This window comes from Bos grunniens, chromosome 15 (assembly GCF_055505025.1).
Source record: "Bos grunniens cultivar Pamir isolate PY7600 chromosome 15, Bosgru_T2T1.0, whole genome shotgun sequence".
NCBI lineage: Eukaryota > Metazoa > Chordata > Mammalia > Artiodactyla > Bovidae > Bos > Bos grunniens.
This window is the reverse complement of record NC_141179.1, coordinates 48,921,811-48,943,784: the sequence shown is the minus strand read 5'-3', so window position 1 is coordinate 48,943,784 and position 21,974 is coordinate 48,921,811. Positions and strand designations below refer to the sequence as shown.

The following is a 21,974-nucleotide window of genomic DNA, read 5'->3' as shown; positions in this document are numbered from 1 at the left end:
AGTGAGGAGGAAGATTAGCAAGTACTGGCTCCAATGAGGGCTTCCCTTGTGGTTCAGATGGTAAAGAATCTGCTTGCAATGCAGGAGACCAGGGTATGATTTCTGTGTTGGGAAGATCTCCTGAAGAGTGGGAATGGCTACCCACTCCATTATTCTTGCCTGGAGAATTACATGGACAGAGGAGCCTAGAAAGCTACAATTCATTGGCTCCAGTGATAGTCTCATTCCTTCTAACTATTCAGAGTTGCTTAGTTCATCAAATACATTAGGTAATAATATTTAAATTGGACATAAAAACCCTGGAATTTCTCAAAAATTTAATCATAAATGTAAATGAAGGCAATTTTTTATAAGGTCAAAAAAAATCAGTGGAGCCAAGAAAGTAACATTATAAAATGGGAAAATGAGAAGTTTGTGGTTTTTCTAAGTTGTCAGATTCCAGCTCTTTACCTTCAAAGTTCATTGTGTAGACAAGTGTGCAATAACTTGCTGGTTCTGGCTTTCCATTCCCTCTTCCTAGTGAAGTTTCCTCTTGTTTAAGTAACATACACAGGCATCTCTGGCTATGCCTTAGTCACAGTGCTCCCAGAGGTCCATCAAACCATCGATGCCTGTGCTGTCAGCCACCAACATAGAGGAATCCCTCTAGGAATGGACCCAGCTGGGGTTCAGAGTCACCCTCAATCTTTGTGGGAGCTGATGCAGAGGTCTTGTGTTTAAAAAGCAGGAGTGTTGCCTGGCTAGTAGTTGGGCCTATTCTCTCCTTCATCACAATTATTACTATAACAGAAGATATACATTGGCCTGCTGCCTGGTAGCCATTAGAATTTCCAGCTACTGCTGCTGCTACTGCTGCTAAGTCGCTTCAGTCATGTCCGACTCTATGCAACCCCATAGACAGCAGCCCACCAGGCTTCCCCCTCCCTGGGATTCTCCAGGCAAGAACAATGGAGTGGGTTGCCATTTCCTTCTCCTATTGGTACCCAATTTATTCTAGGCTAATGCATCACTTAATAGGAACTTTGATCCTATGTATTTCTACTATAACAAGATAAATTCAGATTATAATGAAAGCAGACCAAGTTATAGCCTCTCTAATCAAGAATACTAAGCAGTTTTTTTTGTATCTTCAGTGGCTTATAAACTGTGTTTATAATTTTCTAATTTTAAAATTGAAAATAAAAAAAAACACATCTGTGATGAAGAGTAACTTCTGCAGTATTTTTTTTCTTAGCTAATACTATGAACAAATATAATGGAATCAAATATCTATTTTTATCTATTAAAATTTATAATTTATATAATTCTCCGTACTAATAGCACCTAAAGATAATACATAATTTGACCTACAGGATTAGTATATATGTCATAGTTAGCTAGAAAGTTTTAATAAAATATTTTACTTTTCCTTGCTAAAAACCAGCATCTTATATTTCTTAGCATCCTGCAAAGAGTTTACCAAAGTACAAGAGCTATAAAATTACCTAAGAGGCAAGAGGTAGTCTTTATCAAATTTTGGAATTTCTTTTAAGATGTACTTTTTATTTAAATACCTTTATAAATAATATTTTTATTTTATTAATTTTAATTTATAGCCAATAAATGAATAATCTTAGTTTTTTCTGACTATTTAATCTTTCTGATGTATCATGGATAATCACATCACTTATCTCTCTAAACTTTGGGTTTTTCTTCTGGGAGAAGGAGACAATTATGATGGTATTTCACAGGAGAAATAAGTGAAATATTTAAAAATGGGCAGCTGAGATAATTGAGCTTGAATGAACAAGCACCTAAGTAAAAATGAAACTCTATTCAGGCTACCTGACTTCAGAATCAGAATTCATCAACCTTGTACTAAGCTACAGACATGCTGTCTTTCAACCCTATAACCTTTCCTAGAACCTTTTTCAACAATGTTTAGTAATAAGAAGGCAAGAGATGGGCCCGATCCCTGGAGGGAAGCCAGGTCTGTTCCCCAAGACATTTCTAGAGAAGGATGTACCTGAAGTGGGTATGAGGGAGAAGAAGGCCCAACTCTACATTCTGAAATTAAGAGAAGACTGGTGTCCATACTCTGGAAGGAGAATGGGAAGTACTCATACTGTCCGCTGCAGGTGGGATTTGTTTCCCAAACTTTTAGTCTAATGGGGCCTGGTTCTTATTCCCTAGACTTTGACAATGTCTGATCCTCATACTCAAGGTCTAAGGAAAGAGTCACTGTCCTCATAATGTGTATCTATAGAAATTTGCCTTGGAAACCAAGACCCCTAAGTCTACTGATTAATATATCAAACATAATTCAAAAAGATACATGCACCCTTATGTTTGAAGTAACACTATCTACAATAGACAAGACATGTAAGCAATCTAAATGTCTATCAACAGATGAATAGATAAAGAAGATGTGTGTGTGTGTGTGTGTGTGTATTGTTGTTTATTCACTAAATTGTCCGATTCTTTTGCAATCCTGGACTGTAGCTCGCCAGGCTCCTCTGTCCATGGGATTTCCCAGGCAAGAACACTAGCGTGGGTAGTCATCTCCTTCTTCAGGGGATCTTCCCAATCCACTCATGTCTCCTGCACTGGCAGGTGGATTCTTTACTACTGAGCCACCAGGGAAGCCCCCCAAAAGATGATACATATGAGCTTATATGCAAAACAGTAATAGACACATAGATATAATAAACTTATGGTTATCAAAGGAGAAAGGTGGGGGAGGGATAAATTAGAAGGTTGGGATTAGCATAAACACACTGCTGCTGCTGCTGCTAAGTCACTTCAGTCATGGCCCACTCTGTGCGACCCCACAGACGGCAGCCCACCAGGCACCCTCGCCCCTGCGATTCTCCAGGCAAGAACACTGGAGTGGGTTGCCATTTCCTTCTCCAATGCAGGAAAGTGAAGTGAAAGTGAAGTTGCTCAGTTGTGTCCAACTGTTAGTGATCCCATGGACTGCAGCCTACCAGGCTCCTCCATCCATGGAATTTTCCAAGCAAGAGTACTGGAGTGGGTTGCCATTGCCTTCTCTGAGCATAAACACACTACTATATATTAAATAGATAAACTTACTGTATAGCTCAGGGAACTATACTCAGTATTTTGTAATAGACTACAAGGGAAAACAATTTGAAAAAATATATATATATATAAACATTAAGTTTCATATATATGAATGAGTTCAATTCTGAGAGCATGTGTAAGTCCAATTTGTTCCTAGGTCCAACAAAGTAAGCCTAGTTACCCAACTAACGAAGCTTCCCTGCTGGCTCAAGCAGTAAAGAATTCACCTGCAATGCAGGAGATGCAGGAGACATGGGTTTAGTCCCTGGGTTCAGAAGATCCCTGGAGAAGGAAATGGCAACCCACTCCAGTATTCTTGCCCGGAAAATCTCATGGACAGAGGAACCTGGCAGCTTACAGTCCATAGGGTCACAAAGAGTTGGACATGACTGAGCATGCACTCAGTCAACTGACATAATCAGCTAATATAAGAAGACATATACTACAGTACATTACGTGTTTACACAAATAACATAAAAAACATATACAAAAAATAAAGAAAACATTTTTTATCTTAAAGTATACTATCTTGAAAACTATAGTAGTACAGCACAGCAGCTGGCATACAGGGGCTGGCATCGAGTGAACAGGCAAGAAGAGTTACTGCCTGGAGGACGGAGAATAGGTGGGAGATGGTAGAGCTGAGGATCATTAGCAATAGGAGATGGAGAGCAAGCTGCAATTTCACTCACACCTGAAGTCAATGGAACACAAATTCACATCTTTGAAAGTTTGCAACTTGAGCATTCATATATAGGGGGCTTACTGTATAACTGAATCAATTTGCTGAACGCCTGAAACTAAATATAGAACTATAGAAACTAAATATAGAACTATAGAAACTAAATATAGAAATGTAGAATTTGCTGAACACCTACAAACCAAATATAGAAAAACAGATGTCCTTATTCACACAAGGGCTATTTCTTCACAGTGTAGCCAGACGTTTCTTGTCCTTTCATTGGTCTTCTACTTCAGTGATAAAATATCTGCTCTCTTGAGCTCAAATTGTGTCATCCTAGATTATGTAGTCTAGCCCAGGGAGTCTTATTTTTCTTAAGTGGGGGGAGCAGGGAGCTAAGAAATATGTGTGAAGGTCACAGCTCAGGAAAACTGATCCACTAAAGGCTGATTTTTTGATTATACAATTATAGGCTGCTTCTCCTCCACCATTCCTTACCATATCAACAGGACTTCAGTATAATAACACTGGATTGCAGTTGAAAAAGTTGCATACTTTATTTCATGATGATGTGTTCTTAGGGAAGCCTACAGACAACAGGGACATCAGAATTCAAAACAAAACAAGGCACTAGAGAATTCTGAAGTCTCCATCACTGATGGCTTCAACAAACATTAAACATACTTCAACTCCTAGCCTCTCTTATCAATTCATGTTTTCCTCAGTGTGATCACAAGTCATGGTTTTAAATAATTTCAGACTTCTTATCTGCCTCGCTTATATAAATAAGTAGAGAAAATCAAGAAGAACACTCAGGGCAACGTCTCCAGAGTAGACAGTTTCCCTTGTTGTCACAGAAAAATGGACAGAGTTCCCTGGAAGCACAAGATGCAAGCTTATTCTGCCTGTTCTCTCTATGAAATAACCTTTGGATATTATAATTTGTGATAGAGCTCTTAGCTCTACTGTAGATCCCTTGCATTTCCATTCAGCTTCCTGAAGTAACCATATATGTGTGTGTTGTTTTGTTTTTTTCATCCTTGGAAAACTAAAATCCAGATCTTGTCTATAATCCACTCCTCAAGAGAGCTAGAACTGATTGAGTTTCTTGTCTACAGTAGGATTTTCTATCTTGAGCATGTTTTTGTCTTTGTCACCATCTCACTATCTTTAACCAATACTAAAATGGTTTGAATATAACTCCTTCCTTGTCTGGTGCTTAGCTGCACTCCATGGATCATTCTGGGTGAAGGACAATGGGAGAGATGGGTGCCATTGTGGAGGAAAACATGGGAAGAGCAGAGGGTAAAAATGGGGAATGAGTGGAAAATAGTGTTGAGGATGGAGGAGGACCTTACAAAGGAAGGATGTCTCAGGAACCAACATGTTATCACACACTCAATATACATCTTCTTTGCTGACCATCAGCTGACCTGACTCCACCCCTGAGGGACACAGCCTAACCTTGGCCAATGACTTCTAAGACAAGGGGGAGCAAGGAAGCAGAATTTCAGCAGTAAAGAATAAAAGGCCACAGCATCCAGCAGCAGCACAGACTTGCTTCTGATGCTTCTGTAATCACCTGTAAGTTCCAAAACTTGACATCATGGTGCATTTTACTGCCGAGAAGAAGGCTGCTATCACTAGCCTATAGGGCAAAGTGAATGTGGAAGAGGCTGGAGGCGAGGCTCTGAGCAGGTAGGAAGTGGACTTCATGGGGGAGGATGGTGCTCAACGCCACTGCTTCTCGGTTTCTGCTAACTGGCTTCCCAGGTATGGAGAAGGCACATCACTGGATCTCCATTCCTTTCTTGATGGTTTATGTCTCCATACTTCTTGGTAGTGGAATCCTTCTCTTTCTCACTAGGGATTACCATAACCTCCATGAGCCCATGTACTGTTTCTTAGCTATGTTGGCAGCCACCAACCTTGGAGTGACACTGACCATGATGCTCACAGTTTGGGGCATCCTGTGGTTGAATCATAGAGAGATTAGCCACAGGGCCTGCTTCTCCCAGGCCTACTTTATTCATACTCTTTCTATCATAGAGTCTGGTGTTTTGCTTGCCGTGGCCTACGACGGCTTCACTGCCATCTGCAACCCCTTGAGATATACTTCCAACCTGACCAACAGTGGGGTAATAAAGATTGGGATGGAGGTATTGACAAGGGCCGGTCCGTCAATTACACCAATAATTCTTCTCCTTCCCTGGTTCCCCTATTGTTGATCCCACATACTCTCTCATGCTTTCTGTCTACACCAAGATGTCATCAATTTACCATGTGCCAATGTCATCTTCAGTTGTCTCTATCCTGTTGTGGTTGTATTTGCAATGGTCTTGTTGGACTTCCTTGTCATCTTTTTCTCCTCCATTTTGATCCTCAAGACTGTCGTGGGCATTGCTTCTGGAGAAGGAAGGGCCAAGGACCTCAACGCATCTGCTGCATCCTGGTATTCTATGTCACTGTCGTTGGTCTGACATTTATTCATAGGTTTGGAAGACATGCTCCTCATATGGTCCACATCATGATGAGCCATATCTACTTCCTTTTCCCACCTTTTATGAATCCTGTCACCTACAGCATTAAAACCAAGCAGATCCAGACTGGTATAATTCACTTTTACTCTCTGTTTCATTCTAGAGCATAACTTTGACTCATTGTTCTCTGAAGAATAATTCAGGGAACCTCGGCAAGCTGACAGCTTTGTTAATGGGAGCAACTAAACAAAACCAAATTAATATAAACCAACCTCTCTGCTATTTAGAGGATCATAATCACACTGCCCATTTGTAGCTGAGTTGCATATTATATAATACATACATACTAAACATATATCTCAATTGTCCAACTGCTCTTTGCTGTTTTCCCAGATAACTTATTCTGTTGAGTGAACCTATGGCACCCAATATATGATTCTTGGATTTATAGTATGGGCCACCAGCATTTAAATCAAAGCTCATTGTTTTTCAATATGTTTTGCATGTATAGGCTTTGATATATTTAGGAAAAACTCACTCAACTCCAGACATGTATCCAGTATTTTTTCTTATGTGGAACTAGTTGCTGAAAATTTTTTTTTATGGAACTAGTTTCTAGAAAATTGCACTAAGTGAAGCAATGAGACTTACTCTCCTCAGTTTAAAATGACAACTCTAGGGAAAGTGTATCTAATTATATCTAAGTCTGTTCAGTTAAAATTTTAATAAACATTTATTAAATATTATTATTATCACTGTTAATATATGTGGTAGTGGTGGTTTATTCACTAAGTTGTGCCAGACTCCTGCCACCCTATGGACTGTAGTCCATCAGGCTCTCTCCCCATGGGATTTCCACAGAAAAATTAGGGTTAGGGTTGCTGCTGCTGCTGCTAAGTCGCTTCAGTCATGTCCCACTCTGTGCAACCCCATAGACAGCAGCCCACCAGGTTCCCCCGTCCCTGGGATTCTCCAGGCAAGAACACTGGAGTGGGTTGCCATTTCCTTCTCCAGTGCATGAAAGTGAGAAGTGAAAGTGAAGTCACTTAGTCGTGTCCAACTCTAGGGACCCCATGGACTGCAGCCCACCAGGCTCTTCCATTTATGGGATTCTCCAGGCAAAAGTACTGGAGTGGGGTGCCATTGCTTTCTGCGAGGGTTAGGGTTAGTTCAGTTCAGTTCAGTTCAGTCGCTCAGTCGTGTCCGACTCTTTGCGACCCCATGAATCACAGCATGCCAGGCCTCCCTGTCCATCATCAACTCCCGGAGTTCACTCAGACTCACGTCCATCAAGTCAGTGATGCCATCCAGCCGTCACATCCTCTGTCATCCCCTTCTCCTCCTGCCCCCAATCCCTCCCAGCATCAGAGTCTTTTCCAATGAGTCAACTCTTCACATGAGGTGGCCAAAGTACTAGAGTTTCAGCTTTGGCATCATTCCTTCCAAAGAAATCCCAGGGCTGATCTCCTTCAGAATGGACTGGTTGGATCTCCTTGCAGTCCAAGGGACTGTCAAGAGTCTTCTCCAACACCACAGTTCAAAAGCATCAATTCTTTGGTGCTCAGCTTTCTTCACAGTCCAACTCTCACATCCATACATGACCACTGGAAAAACCATAGCCTTGACTAGACGGAGGGTTAGGGAAAAATACTGGATTGAGTAGCCATTTCCTTCTCCAGGGGACTTTCCTGACTCAGGGATCGAACCCAGGTCTCTCACTTTGCAGACAATATCCGGCATTACAGGTGGATTCTTTACCTACTGACTTACCCCTGTATGTACATATATATAAATAATATAACAGATTATATAACTTATATAACAGATATATAATTCTATTATTATTTTTACGAACAACATTACTTGACTGGAGATAGAGCTGGTTATATGTATAAAGTGGGGAGAAATAGAGAGGATGGAGGCAATGCTGATAAGTAGAAGAAAAAAATGACCTTTTCTAGCTCCAAATATCGATCAAAGTTGATTTTTTTCTCAGTCTAGGCTTAAGGAGAGTAGGTTCATGATTCTATGACCAGTTGAAGAGCCAGGACCTATGACTAAAATGACAAGTTTTAAAGTGAACCAAAAATATGTTCTTGTGAACAAAAGATAGACAGTGAAATACAAGGGTTTTGGAAGAGTGGAAGTGACCACCAGTTGACTGGTGAGCCAGACCTGGGCAATCAGAGGCTCCTTTTCCCTGTACTTGGACTGTGCACTCTACTAGAAGCTGCCTCAAGGACACAGCTTCAGAATGATAATGTGGCTTGAGACCACCTAGACAGAATATATAATTTAATCCAGTTAAGCCCTCTATAGATGGGTGCAGAGATCTACTTGTTTCACCATATAGGTGCTCGATGTGTGTTGACTTGTCGACAGGATGAAGTTTATGTCCCTAACCATTCATAGAGGACCTCTGCCTGCCTCTCTGGGGGAATCTGAGCAGTCTGAAGGTGGCCATAGGAGGCATGAATGCAGGATGGAGAGCGGAGTACCAGCACCATCCTCTGCTCTGGTTAACATACAAACTGAAGCACTGCAAGGAGCTAGTTAGAGGGACGCTTAGAATCAATCTACCACCTTGTGGGGAAGCACGACCATGGAGCAGTTGATAACTCAAGAACTCCTTAGGGACATACATTGCTTGTCCAGCTTTGTGCTGATGCTAAAGTTGAGATGCCTTAGAGATGAGCCCCAGTGGGAAAGATAAGCAGTGAGTAAAGAAACCAGAACAGGCCTTGCTGCTAAATCACTTCAGTCATGTCCAACTCTATGCGACCCCATAGACAGCAGCCCACCAGTCTCCCCTGTCCCTGGGATTCTCCAGGCAAGAACACTGGAGTGGGTTGCCATTTCCTTCTCCAATGCATGAAAGTGAAAAGTGATAGTGAAGTCGCTCTTAGCGGCCCCATGGACTGCAGCCTACCAGGCTCCACTGTCCATGGGATTTTCCAGGCAAGAGTACTGGAGTGGGGTGCCAGTGCCTTCTCCGAACAGGCCTTAGGTGGTCAGTTAAATGGTCAGTGGAATAAAGGGAAAAGAAAATGAGCAAAAGGAGTATAGAAGACAAAGGAGAAACAGCTAGAAAACTGAAGTGAGGCTCAGAAAGGAGTCTAGGGGAAGGTCTGTCTGTCAGTAGGATGCTAAAGGGAGAAAGGAAGCAGGGTGTTCCTCTGGGACTTGAAATCTCTGGAATAAAATTTTAAATTCAAGAAAACAACTCTTCACCAGTGACTAACCCCTATCCAGTCCCAAAAGGAGTTCCTGTGCATGCAAGTTTAGGAGGGTTGAGGTGGAGCTGTTATCTGAGCCAAGTGACACAGGCCCAAACTTCTAGCTCCTTCCAGCACTTGGGGTCTAATCTCTTAGGCACAGACCTTATGGTCTCTAACCACTCCCGTCCCATGCTTTGCAAATACTCCCCCTCCCCCTACAGTGAACGACCCAGAAGGAAAGACTCTAGGAAAGGGGGAAAGAATAGTCTCTGAGGTCTCAGTGTGGTTCAGATGGAAGAGAAGCTATGATGAACACTGCCATGTGAACTTCCAAAGTCCTTTAACCACTGGGTTTTCGTCATTTCACTTTTAACTGGAATAAAGCCACTTTAAACAGAGGTTTTTGAAGTTAAAATGAAAAACCATGTTTCTGATTCCCTGGTTCATCACAACAGAGACACTAGCAAAATATACACGTTCAGATGTATTCTTTTTTTAATACTGTCTGTCCTTTTACATTGTATTGATACAGTTTTCAGTGTTACCATAATTTTTTATTGGAGTATAGTTTGCAGTGTTGTGTTAGTTTCTGTTGTACTATGAGAGGGAGATCCAAGCAGGAGGGGATATACATCCCTCCTGCTTGGATCTCCCTCTCATACACCCGCCTCCCCACTTCATCCATCTAGGAAGCTGAGCTCCCTGTGCTATACAGCAGGTCCCACTAGCTCTTTTCTTTTACACATGATAGCATATATATGTCAGTGCTACCCTCCCAATTCATCTTACTTCCCCTTCCCCACTCCTCGAGAAAGAAGATGTAGTACATATATACAATGGAATATTATTCAACCATAAGAAGAAATGAAATTGGGTCATTTGTAGAGATGTGGATGCACCTAGAGTCTGCCATACATAGCTAAGTAAGTCAGAAAAAGGAAAACAAATATCACACATTAATGCATATAATGTAGAATCTAAAAAATGGCACAGATGAATCTATTTGCAGTGCAGAAATTGTGAATGGACTTTTCTAATGTATTCTTTTCCTTAAGCATTATTCCTGTATCTCTTCTCATTGTCTCATGTCTCATATCCGATCAAGATAAAGCATTTGCCAGTCCTGACTCAGCAGTTAGTAAAGAGTCAGACATTCTTCAAAGTTTTACTTCTACCAAAGCAAAACTACTCCCATTTCCAATTATACCTTATAAGTAACCCAAGCTTCACTTGGCTCTTTGCTTCTGTGGAGTCCCCAGCTTGCTCAGATTTGGTGCATCTTCAAGCATTAATATAGCTCAGAATGGATAATCCAGTTATATGTGTGTGAGTGCTAAGTTGCCTCAGTCGTATCCCACTCTTTGTGACCCTATGGACTGTAGCCCACCAGGATCCTCTGTCCACGGGATTCTCCAAGCAAGAATACTGGAGTGGGTTACCATACCCTCCTCCAGGGGATCTTCCCGACCTAGGAATCAAATCCAAGTCTGTTATGTCTCCTGCGTTGGCAGGTGACTTCTTTAACACTAGTGCCATCTGGGAAGCCCCAGTCTAGTTACGACCTCTCTGGTTATTGAAAATTTATCCTTTCATGGTTCTTCATACATATGCTTCCCAAGTGATGCTAATGGTAAAGAATCTGCCTGCCAATGTAGGAGACACAAGAGACTTGGGTTTGATCCCTGGGTTGAGAAGATCCCCTGGAGTAGGAAATGGCACCCCACTCTAATATTCTGGCCTGGAAAATTTCATGGAGAGAGGCACCTGGTGGGCTACAGTCCATGGGGCATGAAGATTCGGACATGACTGAGCAACTGAGCATATACATTTGTTGTCGTTCAGTCACTCAGTCTTGTCCGACTCTTTGCGACTCCATGGATTGCAACACGCCAGGCTTCCTTGTTCTTCACCATCTCCCGAAGTTTGCTCAGGCTCATGTTCAATGAATTGATGATGCCATTCAACCATCTTGTCATCTATCATCCCCTTCTTCTCCTGCCTTCAATCTTTCCCATCATCAGGGTCTTTTCTAGTGAGTTGGCTCGTCACATCAGGTGGCCAAAGTACTGGAGCTTCAGCTTCAGTTTCAGTTCTTCCAACGAATATTCAGGACTGATTTCCTTGAGGATTGACTAAACTAGTGCAATAGTTTTGAAATCAGATGTATGGTTTAGAATGTCACTTTTCACTTTCTGGTTGTGTACTCCAGCAAATCACTTAATCTGTTTGGTCTCTTTGATGTGTTGGATTAAATGCACTAGTACATGTAATGCACCTAATCGTTCCTGGCTCATAGTAAATGTTATAGATGTTTTAGTTATTACTATTACTAGAAATTTTGTGAAAATGGGATTATTTGATATTCAGGATGAAGAGACACCTGGTCTGATCTGTCAAAGAAAGCCAAGACTTTTTCAAAACTTGATTATAAGCACAATTCTTGATAGTAAGTGAGATATTTTAATGGAAAGACTTGCATTCTATTCTTACAATGACGCTGTGAGAAAATAGGACCTGGTGGATGTTTTAGCTCAATTTATCAGAAGATTTTTTGTATTTAAAAAAATGTTTATTTATTTATTTGGCTGCCCTAGGTCTAAGTTGCACCACATGGGATCTTCAATCTTTCTTGGGGCATGTGGGATCTTTAGTTGCAGCATATTAAGTCTCATTTGCAGCATGTGGGATCTAGTACCCTCATCAGGGATTGAACCTGGTTCCTTTGCATTGAGAGCACAGGGTCTCATCCATTGGACTACTAGGGAAGCCCCTATGAGAAGGTTTCTGAGGTTCCCAGACACTGAGTGATTTAAGCTTAATCTTAGAAACAGGAAGAACCAAGATTGCAGATCTAGTGGTGGCTTTCTTCTGTAGGCCCAAGTGTTCCTGAGAGTAGAATGTTGAAATTGCACATTTTCATGAGGAATCAGAGGAACTCTCTTCTGAGGATGTTGGAAGAAAAACTTTTTTTTTTTTTTTTCCTTTGTCTTCTCAAAAACATCTGTCTTTCTTGTGGCCCTCACATATCTAACATATAGATTTCCAAGAAACCTAGGTCATATGGCAGTTATGTTGACTGGATTATACAGACACTCATTTATCAACATTTGTTAAGTGACTTTGAAGTAGAAACTGTGCTAGAATATTTGGATATCTATATCTATATACAGCTATATGATCAGGATCTAGAATTAGACATATAGGGAGGATGAAGTTTTTAAAGGTAGGTATTTAGGACATAGCAACCCACTCAAGTATTTTTGCCTGGAGAATCCCGCAGACAGAAGAGCCTGGAGGGCTACAGTCCATGGGGTCACAATGAATCGGACACAACTGAAGTGACTTAGCACACATATGCACACTCATTCATTCACAAATGTAACTTAAGTACCTGCTTATTATCTAACACTATGAAGCCAGAGAAGGCAATGGCACCCCACTCCAGTACTCCTGCCTGGAAAATCCCATGGGTGGAGGAGCCTGGTAGGCTGCAGTCCATGGGGTCACTGAGGGTCAGACACGACTGAGCAACTTCACTTTCACTTTTCATTTTCATGCATTGGAGAAGGAAATGGCAACTCACTCCAGTGTTCTTGCCTGGAGAATCCCAGGGACAGGGGAGCCTGGTGGGCTGCTATCTATGGGGTTGCACAGAGTTGGACACGACTGAAGTGACTTAGCAGCAGTAGCAGCAGCATGAGGCCAGCATGAGAGATGTGAGTGCTTATGTGTGAGATGGTAGGCACAGAATGATGATTAATGTTAGAAGTCCATGAGCCATGGTATTTTAGCAGCCACTATGAGCTGCACGTAGCACTATTAGATTCACTATTAAGAAAAGATTTTTTACATCTTATTTTTACTTCAAAAATCTGGTATTTGAGAAAATCTTTAAGATCATGTAACCAGTAAATAATTGAATCTTTTAAAATTTCCAAGAATACTTTAAATAGTTCTATGATACAAATATAACATAATAGATATAATTCATACACATTAAAAATAAATTGAAAGACCCCTGACTTCTACCTTCATATCTTCCTTAAAGAGAATTCCTTCTTTTAACCCTCTGCCCTTTTTCTTCACACTTAGATAAATGTATATGAGAAACTCAAACATACAGTCTTGTTGGCTGGAGGCAGGAGTTGTGTGGGGCTGTTTCCATCTTGCTACACTAAGAGCAGTGCTGGCTTGTGTACATTCTTGGATTAAAGTGAATATAGACTAAGACCCCAAAAGAAGTCCATGGTTTTAATGATGCACTTGTTGTCTTTGCTGTTAACAATGGAAAGAAAAGAGACTTTTTTTTTTTTTTTTAGCATTACCATTGGGGAAAAGAAGTGGGGAAAAACACCTTACTTTCTCATCTATCTCCCACCCTCCTTATATCAGGTCTGCAAGTCCTTCCTTCAGAGTGGCTCCTGGATGGCCCCAGGTGAGTCAGCAGTTCCATAAAACACTCCTGCCACCTTGTGGCTTGTAGAGCATTTACAGGTGATTTTTTGAGAAAAACAGAAAATGTTTAAGAAGAAAATGCTGCTGCTGCTGATGCTAAGTCACTTCAGTCGTGTCTGACTCTGTGCGACCCCATAGACCGCAGTTCACCAGGCTCCTCCATCCAGGCAAGAGTACCAGAGTGGGGTGCCATTGCCTTCTCCGGGAGAAAATGCTACAGGCTACCAAATCGTGACTTAAAAGCAACCATGACAATAATTATTCAGTTCAGTTCAGAAGCTCAGTCATGTCTGACTCTTTGCTAAACCGTATACTGCTGCACACCAGACTTCCCTGTCCATCACCAACTCCAAGAGCTTACTCAAACTCATGTCTGTTGAGTAGGTGATGCCATCCAACAATTTCAACCACTGTAATCCCCTTCTCCTGCCTTCAATCTTACCCAGCATACGGGTCTTTTCAAATGAGTCTGTTACTCGTATCAGGTGTCCAAAGTATTGGAGTCTCAGCTTCAGCATCAGTCCTTCTAATGAATATTCAGGACTGATTTCCTTTAGGATGGACTGGTTAGATCTCCTTGCAGTCCAAGGGACTCTCAAGAGTCATCTCCAACACTACAGTTTAAAAGCATCAATTCTTCAGTGCTCAGCTTTCTTTATAGTCCAACTCTCACATCCATACATGACTACTGAAAAAACCATAGCCTTGACTAGATGGACCTTTGTTGGCAAAGTAATGTCTCTGCTTTTGAATATGCTGTCTAGGTTGGTCATAGCTTTTCTTCCAAAGAGCAAACATCTTTTAATTTCATGGCTGCGATCACCATCTGCAGTGATTTTGGAGCCCCCAAAAATAAAGTCTCTCACTGTTTCCATTGTTTCTCCATCTACATGTCATGAAGTGATGGGACCGGATGCTATGATTTCAGTTTTCTGAATGTTGAGCTTTAAGCCAACTTTTTCACTCTCCTCTTTCACTTTCATCAAGAGGTTCTTTAGTTCTTCCCTACTTTCTGCCATAAGGGTGGTGTCATCTGCATATCTGAGGTTATTGATATTTCTTCCGGCAATCTTGATTCCAGCTTGTGCTTCATCCAGCCCAGCATTTCTCATAATGTGCTCTGCATATAAGTTAAATAAGCAGGGTGACAACATAAAGCCTTGACGTACTCCTTTCCTGATTTGGAACCAGTCTGTTGTTCCATGTCCTGTTCTAACTGTTGCTTCTTGACCTACATACACATTTCTCAGAAGGTAGGTCGTGTCTGACTCTTAGCAACCCCATGGATTGCAGCCTACCAGGCTCCTCCGCCCATGGGATTTTCCAGGCAAGAGTACTGGAGTGGGGTGCCATTGCCGTCTCCGCAATTGGATGACAGAAACTAAAATAAGAGAAAGTTTTAGAAAACAAAACTTGAGAAAAATCTATGGGCTAATGCTTTATTGGGGGAAACAATCTGAATACAGTGAAAATGAAAGAGGGAAAAGATAAAAGTATGGGAAAAGAGAAGGCAAACACAAAGTGTTATTTATATTACTAGGCTAGCAACAGCTTTGCATGAAAATAAAACTACTTGCTTGGTAATGAGGGATTTGATTATTATTAAATAATCCAATATAATGCAAAATCCTTTAAGCCAATCACAGAACTGAGCACTATTTTATACTGTTTGATCACTTCTTAGCTAGTTCTTTTTCATGTTAGATCTGTACAATATATGATTAAGCCTTTAACAACATGGGATTTAAGGGCATCATCCACCATGCAGTTAAAATCCATGTATAACTTTAAGTCATCTCTACATATCCTCAGTTCCCTATCCATAGATTCAACTAATCCTGGATCATGAACTACTATTATATATATTTATTGAAACAATTTCATGAATAAGTAGATCCATGCAACTGAAACTTGTGTTGTTCAAGGGTCAACTGCATGTATGGTAAATGAGCAGAATTTACCATGCCATAATATTTCTCTTTGGCATACGATTTTCTAAGAAACAACAGGCATGAGAGAAATTCTGAAAACCAAGTAGACGTTCACATTTTGTAAGAAACATTTACATTTATAAGGGAAAGCTTCATTTGTAAAGGTATCTCCCTAGCTGAGGATGACCAAATAACCAGAAACTCTTGTCAGTGCAGAAGGCAATGACTTAAATCCCCATAACAATCACAACCACAACCTTACTAACTGTGCTTTTTCTGGTAATATTCTGTATTTGACTTTTCCAACCCTCAAAATCCTCTTTCATCTTTAGCTGAGGATGGCATTTAAGTTGAGGGCTTTGGCCACTTCAAAGAGTTGCTCAGTTTTCCTGATCTCTCCCATACATGTAATTAAACTTTCACATGATTTTTACCTGATAATCTGTCTCATATCAATTTAATATTTACACCAACCATAAAAACCTGAAGGGAAGAGGAGAATTTCTTCCTCCTTGGTAATTAAAATAAGTCTTTTTATCCAGAGAGAGCAGAAGATGATGAAGTCAAAATCTATATGATGAAGCCTGAAGAAGATGCTATGCTTATAATCATGGATGCCAAGAATTAACAATAATTAACAGATAAGAATAGTATCAACAGTATTCTACAGTCTTAAATAGTTTAAGACCTGTGGAAAATTCTTTAAGAGATGGGAATATAGACTACCTGACTGTCTCCTGAGAAATCTGTATGCAGGTCAAGAAGCAACAGTTAGAACCAAACAAGAACAACAGACAGGTTTAAAATTGAGAAAGGAGTGTGTTAAGGCTGTATATTGTCACTCTGCTTATTTAACTTATATGCAGAGTACATCATGAGAAATGCAGGGCTGGAAGCACAAAATGCAGTCAAGATTGCTGGGAGAAACAGCAATAACCTCAGATATACTGATGATACCACCCTTTGGCAGAAAGTGAAGAGGAACTAACGAGCCTCTTGATGAAAGTAAAAGAGGAGAGTGAAAAAATTGGCTTAAAGCTCAACATTCAGAAAACTAAGAAAATGGCATCTGGTCCCATCACTTCATGACATGTAGATGGGGAAACAATGGAAACAGTGAGAGACTTTACTTTCTTGGGCTCCAAATCACTGCAGATGGTGACTGCATCCATCAAATGAAAAGATGCTTGCTCCTTGGAAGAAAAGGTATGACCAATATAGACAGCATATTCAAAAGCAGAGATGTTACTTTGCCAACAAAGGTCTGTCTAGTCAAAGCTACAGTTTTTCCAGTAGTCATGTGTGAATGTGAGAGTTGGACTATAAAGAAGGCTGAGCACTGAAGAATTGATGTTTTTGAACTGTGGTGTTGGAGAAGATTCTTGAGTGTCCCTTGGCCTGCAAGGAGATCAAGCTTGTCAATCCTAATGGAAATCAATTCTGAATATTCATTAGAGAGGTTGTTGCTGATGCTGAAGCTCCAATATTTTGGCTACCTGATGAGAGGAGCAACTCAATGGAAAACACCCTGATGTTGGGAAAGATTGAAGGCAGGAGGAGAAGGGGATGACAGAGGATGCGATAGTTGGATGGCATCACTGACTTAATGAACATGGGTTTGAGCAAGATGCAGGCACTGGTGAAGTACAAGGAAGCCTAGTGTGCTGCAGTTTATGGGGTCACAAATAGTCGGACACAACTGGGCAACTGAACAACAAGAATAGTATTAGCCAGGTGGAATTAAGGACAGAAATATGATGAGTAAATATAAGCAAAAAGAAAAAGTTGTTTAGAACTGTTTAGAAGTAAAGAGGTGAAAAATCCCTTGATGGATATGTTTGGCTTTTATACTGTAGATAAAGGGGTTCATCACAGGAGGTGCTAGTACATAATTGGCCATACTGACATGTACAATTGGAGTGGCATGCTTGGCAAAGCAGTGAGTCATGGACACACTTACCAAGTGCACATAGAGGATGAAAACAGTTAAAATGTGGGACAGACAGTTACTGAGGGCCCAGGGGCTTTCAACCTGGGAAGCAATTCTGAGGACACTTATCAAGATGAGTACACAGGACAGCACAATGAGCAAGGGGTCCAGTATGATAATAAGCAGAGCTAGAACAAATCCATACCCATTATTTGTAGAGGTGTCAGCACACACCAGGTGAATCATGTCTTGATGGAGGCAGTAGGAGTGGGAGAGATGATGGGAGCCTCAAAAAGGGAGCCCTTTCAACAAGAACAATGCAGGAAGAACAGCCAGAAGACAGCAGCAAACGATAGCTAGACCTATTCCACAGATTGCCTTCCTGGTGAGGATGGAAAACTAATAGAGGGGGTGGCAAATGGCCATGTAGTGGTCAAGGGACATGGTCAACAGCACCATGAATATTCCATATAGGATAATCTATGAGGAAGAAGAACTGAGCAAAACAAGCCTCAAAGCTGATCCCTGAGGCATTGAACCAGAGGATCCCCATGACTGTAGGCCAAGTGGTGATGGTAAGTCCCAGGTCTCTTAGGGCCAACATGGAGAGAAAAAAGCACATGGGCTCACGCAGAGAGGGCTCTGCCCTGATGACAGCCAGTATGATGCTGTTGCCTATGATAGAGATAGTGTAGAGACAGCAGAATGGGATGGAAATCCAGGTATGGAAGACCTCAACACCAGGGATGCCCATGAGGATGAGGTAGAAGGGGACTTGAGTGGAGCTAGTAACCAAAAACATGACTTGAGGCAGCCACAAGACCAGAGTTCTTTGTCTAATCTATGAAAAGTGGAAAATATAGAAACTGAGCAAACATTCTATGATCACTTGAAATCACTATGTAATAAATCATCAAGGAAGACTTGGGGAAGGGAAACAGCAGGGACATAAGTTAATGGATGTTTTATTGTGTTTGCTTGTCATCTCTTCTTTTGTTATTTTCTTAGTTAAGATCATAAAAGCGATTTTGATTTTTACCCAAGGGAATCTTTATATGTCCAGAAAGCAGTTATGCTTTTACAGAAGGAAGGTATAGGAGTGTTTTATGGCTCTTGGAGAAAATAGATGTGGAGAAGATTTTACTATAGGATATCCTTTAATATCAAAAAGTTAGGAGATAAACGTCCTTGATGGCACAGTGGATAGGAATGCACCTGTCAATACAGGGGACATGGATTTGATCCCTGGTCCAGGAAAAGCCCACATGCTGTGGAGTAACTAAGCCCATATGCTGCAACTATTGAAGCTGGCCCATCTAGAGCCTACACTGTGCAACAAGAAAAACCACCTCACTGAGAAGCCTGCGCACTACAAGGAAGACTATCCTCTGCTCAAACAGCAGCATCCACTTGCTGCAACTGGAAGAAGCCTATACAAACCAATGAAGACCCAGTGCAGCCTTAAATAAATAAATAAAATAAAAACAAAAGGTTGAAACATATATATATTTTCAAAAAGTTAGAAGGAAAGAGCAAAGACCAGGAAATGTAAAAATCAATTCAATACACCTATTAGCTTTTTAGGTGTGGGGGTGCAGGAGGGCCAAGAGGAGCTACTCCACGTTCAAGCTCAAGAGGGGCAGCTGAGAGGAGATACTGCTCGTCCAAGTTAGGGAGCAGCGGCTGCGCTTTGCTAGAGCAGCCATGAAGAGACACCCCACGTCCAAGGTAAGAGAAATCCAAGTAAGATGGTAGGTGTTGTGAGAGGCATCAGAGGGCAGACACACAAACCATAATCACAGAAAACTAGTCAATCTAATCACACTAGGACCACCGGCTTGTCTAACTTAGTGAAACTAAGCCATGCCGTGTGGGGCCACCCAAGTCAGGCCGGGTCACGGTGGAGAGGTCTGACAGAATGTGGTCCACTGGAGAAGGGTAAGGCAAACCACTTCAGTATTCTTGCCTTGAGAACCCCATGAACAGTATGAAAAGGCAAAATGATAGGGTACTGAAAGAGGAACTCCCCAGGTCGGTAGGTGCCCAATATGCTACTGGAGATCAGTGGAGAAATAACTCCAGACAGAATGAAGGGATGGAGCCAAAGTGAAAAGAATACCCAGCTGTGGATGTGACTGGTGATAGAAGCAAGGTCCGATGCTGTATTGAGCAATATTGCATAGGAACCTGGAATGTTAGTTCCATGAATCAAGGCAAATTGGAATTAGTCAAACAGGAGGATGGCAAGAGTGAACGTCGACATTCTAGGAATCAGTGAACTAACATGGACTGGAATGGGTGAATTTAATTCAGATGACCATTATATCTACTGCTGTGGGCAGGAATCCCTTAGAAGAAATGGAGTAGCCATCATGGTCAACAAAAGAGTCCTAAATGCTGTACTTGGATGCAATCTCAAAAATGACAGAATGATCTCTGTTCATTTCCAAGGCAAACCATTCAATATCACAGTAATCCAAGTCTATGCCCCAACCAGTAACCCTGAAGAAGCTGAAGTTGAATGGTTCTATGAAGACCTACAAGACCTTTTAGAACTAACATCCAAAAAAGATGTCCTTTTCATTATAGGCGACTGGAATGCAAAAGTAGGAAGTCAAGAAACACCAGAGTAACAGGCAAATGTGGCCTTGGAATACTGAATGAAGCAGGGCAAAGGCTAACAGTTTTACCAACAGAATGCACTGGTCATAGCAAACACCCTTTTCCAACAACACAAGAGAAGAATCTACACATGGACATCACCAGATGGTCAACACCAAAATCAGATTGGTTATATTCTTTGCAGCCAAAGATGGAGAAGCTCTATACAGTCAGCACAAACAAGACCAGGAGCTGACTGTGGCTCAGATAATGAACTCCTTATTGCCAAACTCAGACTTAAACTGAAGAAAGTAGGGAAAACCACTAGACCATTTGGGTATGACCTAAATCAAAATCCTTATGATTATACAATGGAAGTGAGAAATAGATTTAAGGGACTAGATCTGATAGAGTGCTTGATGAACTATGGATGGAGGTTCGTGGCATCATACAGGAGGCAGGGATCAAGACCATCCCCAAGGAAAATAAATGCAAAAAACCAAAATGGCTATTTGGGGAGGCTTTACAAATAGCTGTGAAAAGAAGAGAAGTGAAAAGCAAAGGAGAAAAGGAAAGAATTAAGCATCTGAATGTAGAGTTCCAAAGAATAGCAAGGAGAGATAAGAAAGCCCTCCTCAGTGATCAATGCAAAGAAATAGAAGAAAACAACAGAATGGGAAAGACTAGAGATCTCTTCAAGAAAAGTAGAGATACGAAGGGAAAATTTCATGCAAAGATGGGCTCAATAAAGGACAGAAATGGTATGGACCTAACAGAAGCAGAAGATATTAAGAAGAGGTGGCAAGAATACACAGAAGAACTGTACAAAAAAAGCTTCACAACCCAGATAATCACAATGGTGTGATCACTCACCTAGAGCCGGACATCCTGGAATGTGAAGTCAATGGGCCTTAGAAAGAAGCACTACGAACAAAGCTAGTGGAAGTGATAGAATTCCAGTTTCACTATTTCAAATCCTAGAAGATGATGCTTGAAAGTGCTGCACTCAATATGCCAGCAAATTTGGAAAACTCAGCAGTGGCCACAGGACTGGAAAAGGTCAGTTTTCATTCCAATCCCAAAGAAAGGCAATGCTAAAGAATGCTCAAACTACCACACAATTGCACTCATCTCACACGCTAGTAAAGTAATGCTCAAAATTCTCCAAGCCAGGCTTCAGCAATATGTGAACCATAGACTTCCAGATGTTCAAGCTGGTTTTCGAAAAGGCAGAGGAACCAGAGATCAAATTGTCAACATCTGCTGGATCATGGAAAAAAAAGAGGAGAGTTCCAGAAAAACACCTACTTCTCCTTTATTGACTATGCCAAAACCTTTGACTGTGGGGATCACAATAAACTGTGGAAAATTCTGAAAGAGATGGGAATACCAGACCACCTGACCTGCCTCTTCAGAAACCTGTATAGAGGTCAGGAAGCAGCAGTTAGAACTGGACATGGAACAATGGACTGGTTCCAAATAGGAAAAGGGGTACATCAAGGCTATATATTGTCATCCTGCTTATTTAAATTATATGCAGAGTACATCATGAGAAACGCTGGGCTGGAAGAAGCACAAGCTGGAATCAAGATTGCCAGGAGAAATATCAATCAC

At 41.2% G+C, this 21,974-nt stretch overlaps 1 protein-coding gene and 1 pseudogene across 1 annotated transcript; one reads left to right on the top strand and one right to left on the bottom strand.

Moving 5' to 3' along the window:
• The first annotated feature begins 5,469 nt into the window (after positions 1–5,469).
• Positions 5,470–6,395, top strand: LOC147357992 (olfactory receptor 51B6-like). Its single transcript, XM_086342011.1, is given in 2 exon segments — positions 5,470–6,178; positions 6,181–6,395. Coding segments are annotated over 2 exon segments (924 nt in total).
• An 11,223-nt stretch (positions 6,396–17,618) lies between these two features.
• Positions 17,619–18,561, bottom strand: LOC147357991 (olfactory receptor 51Q1-like; annotated as a pseudogene).
• Positions 18,562–21,974: the final 3,413 nt, after the last annotated feature.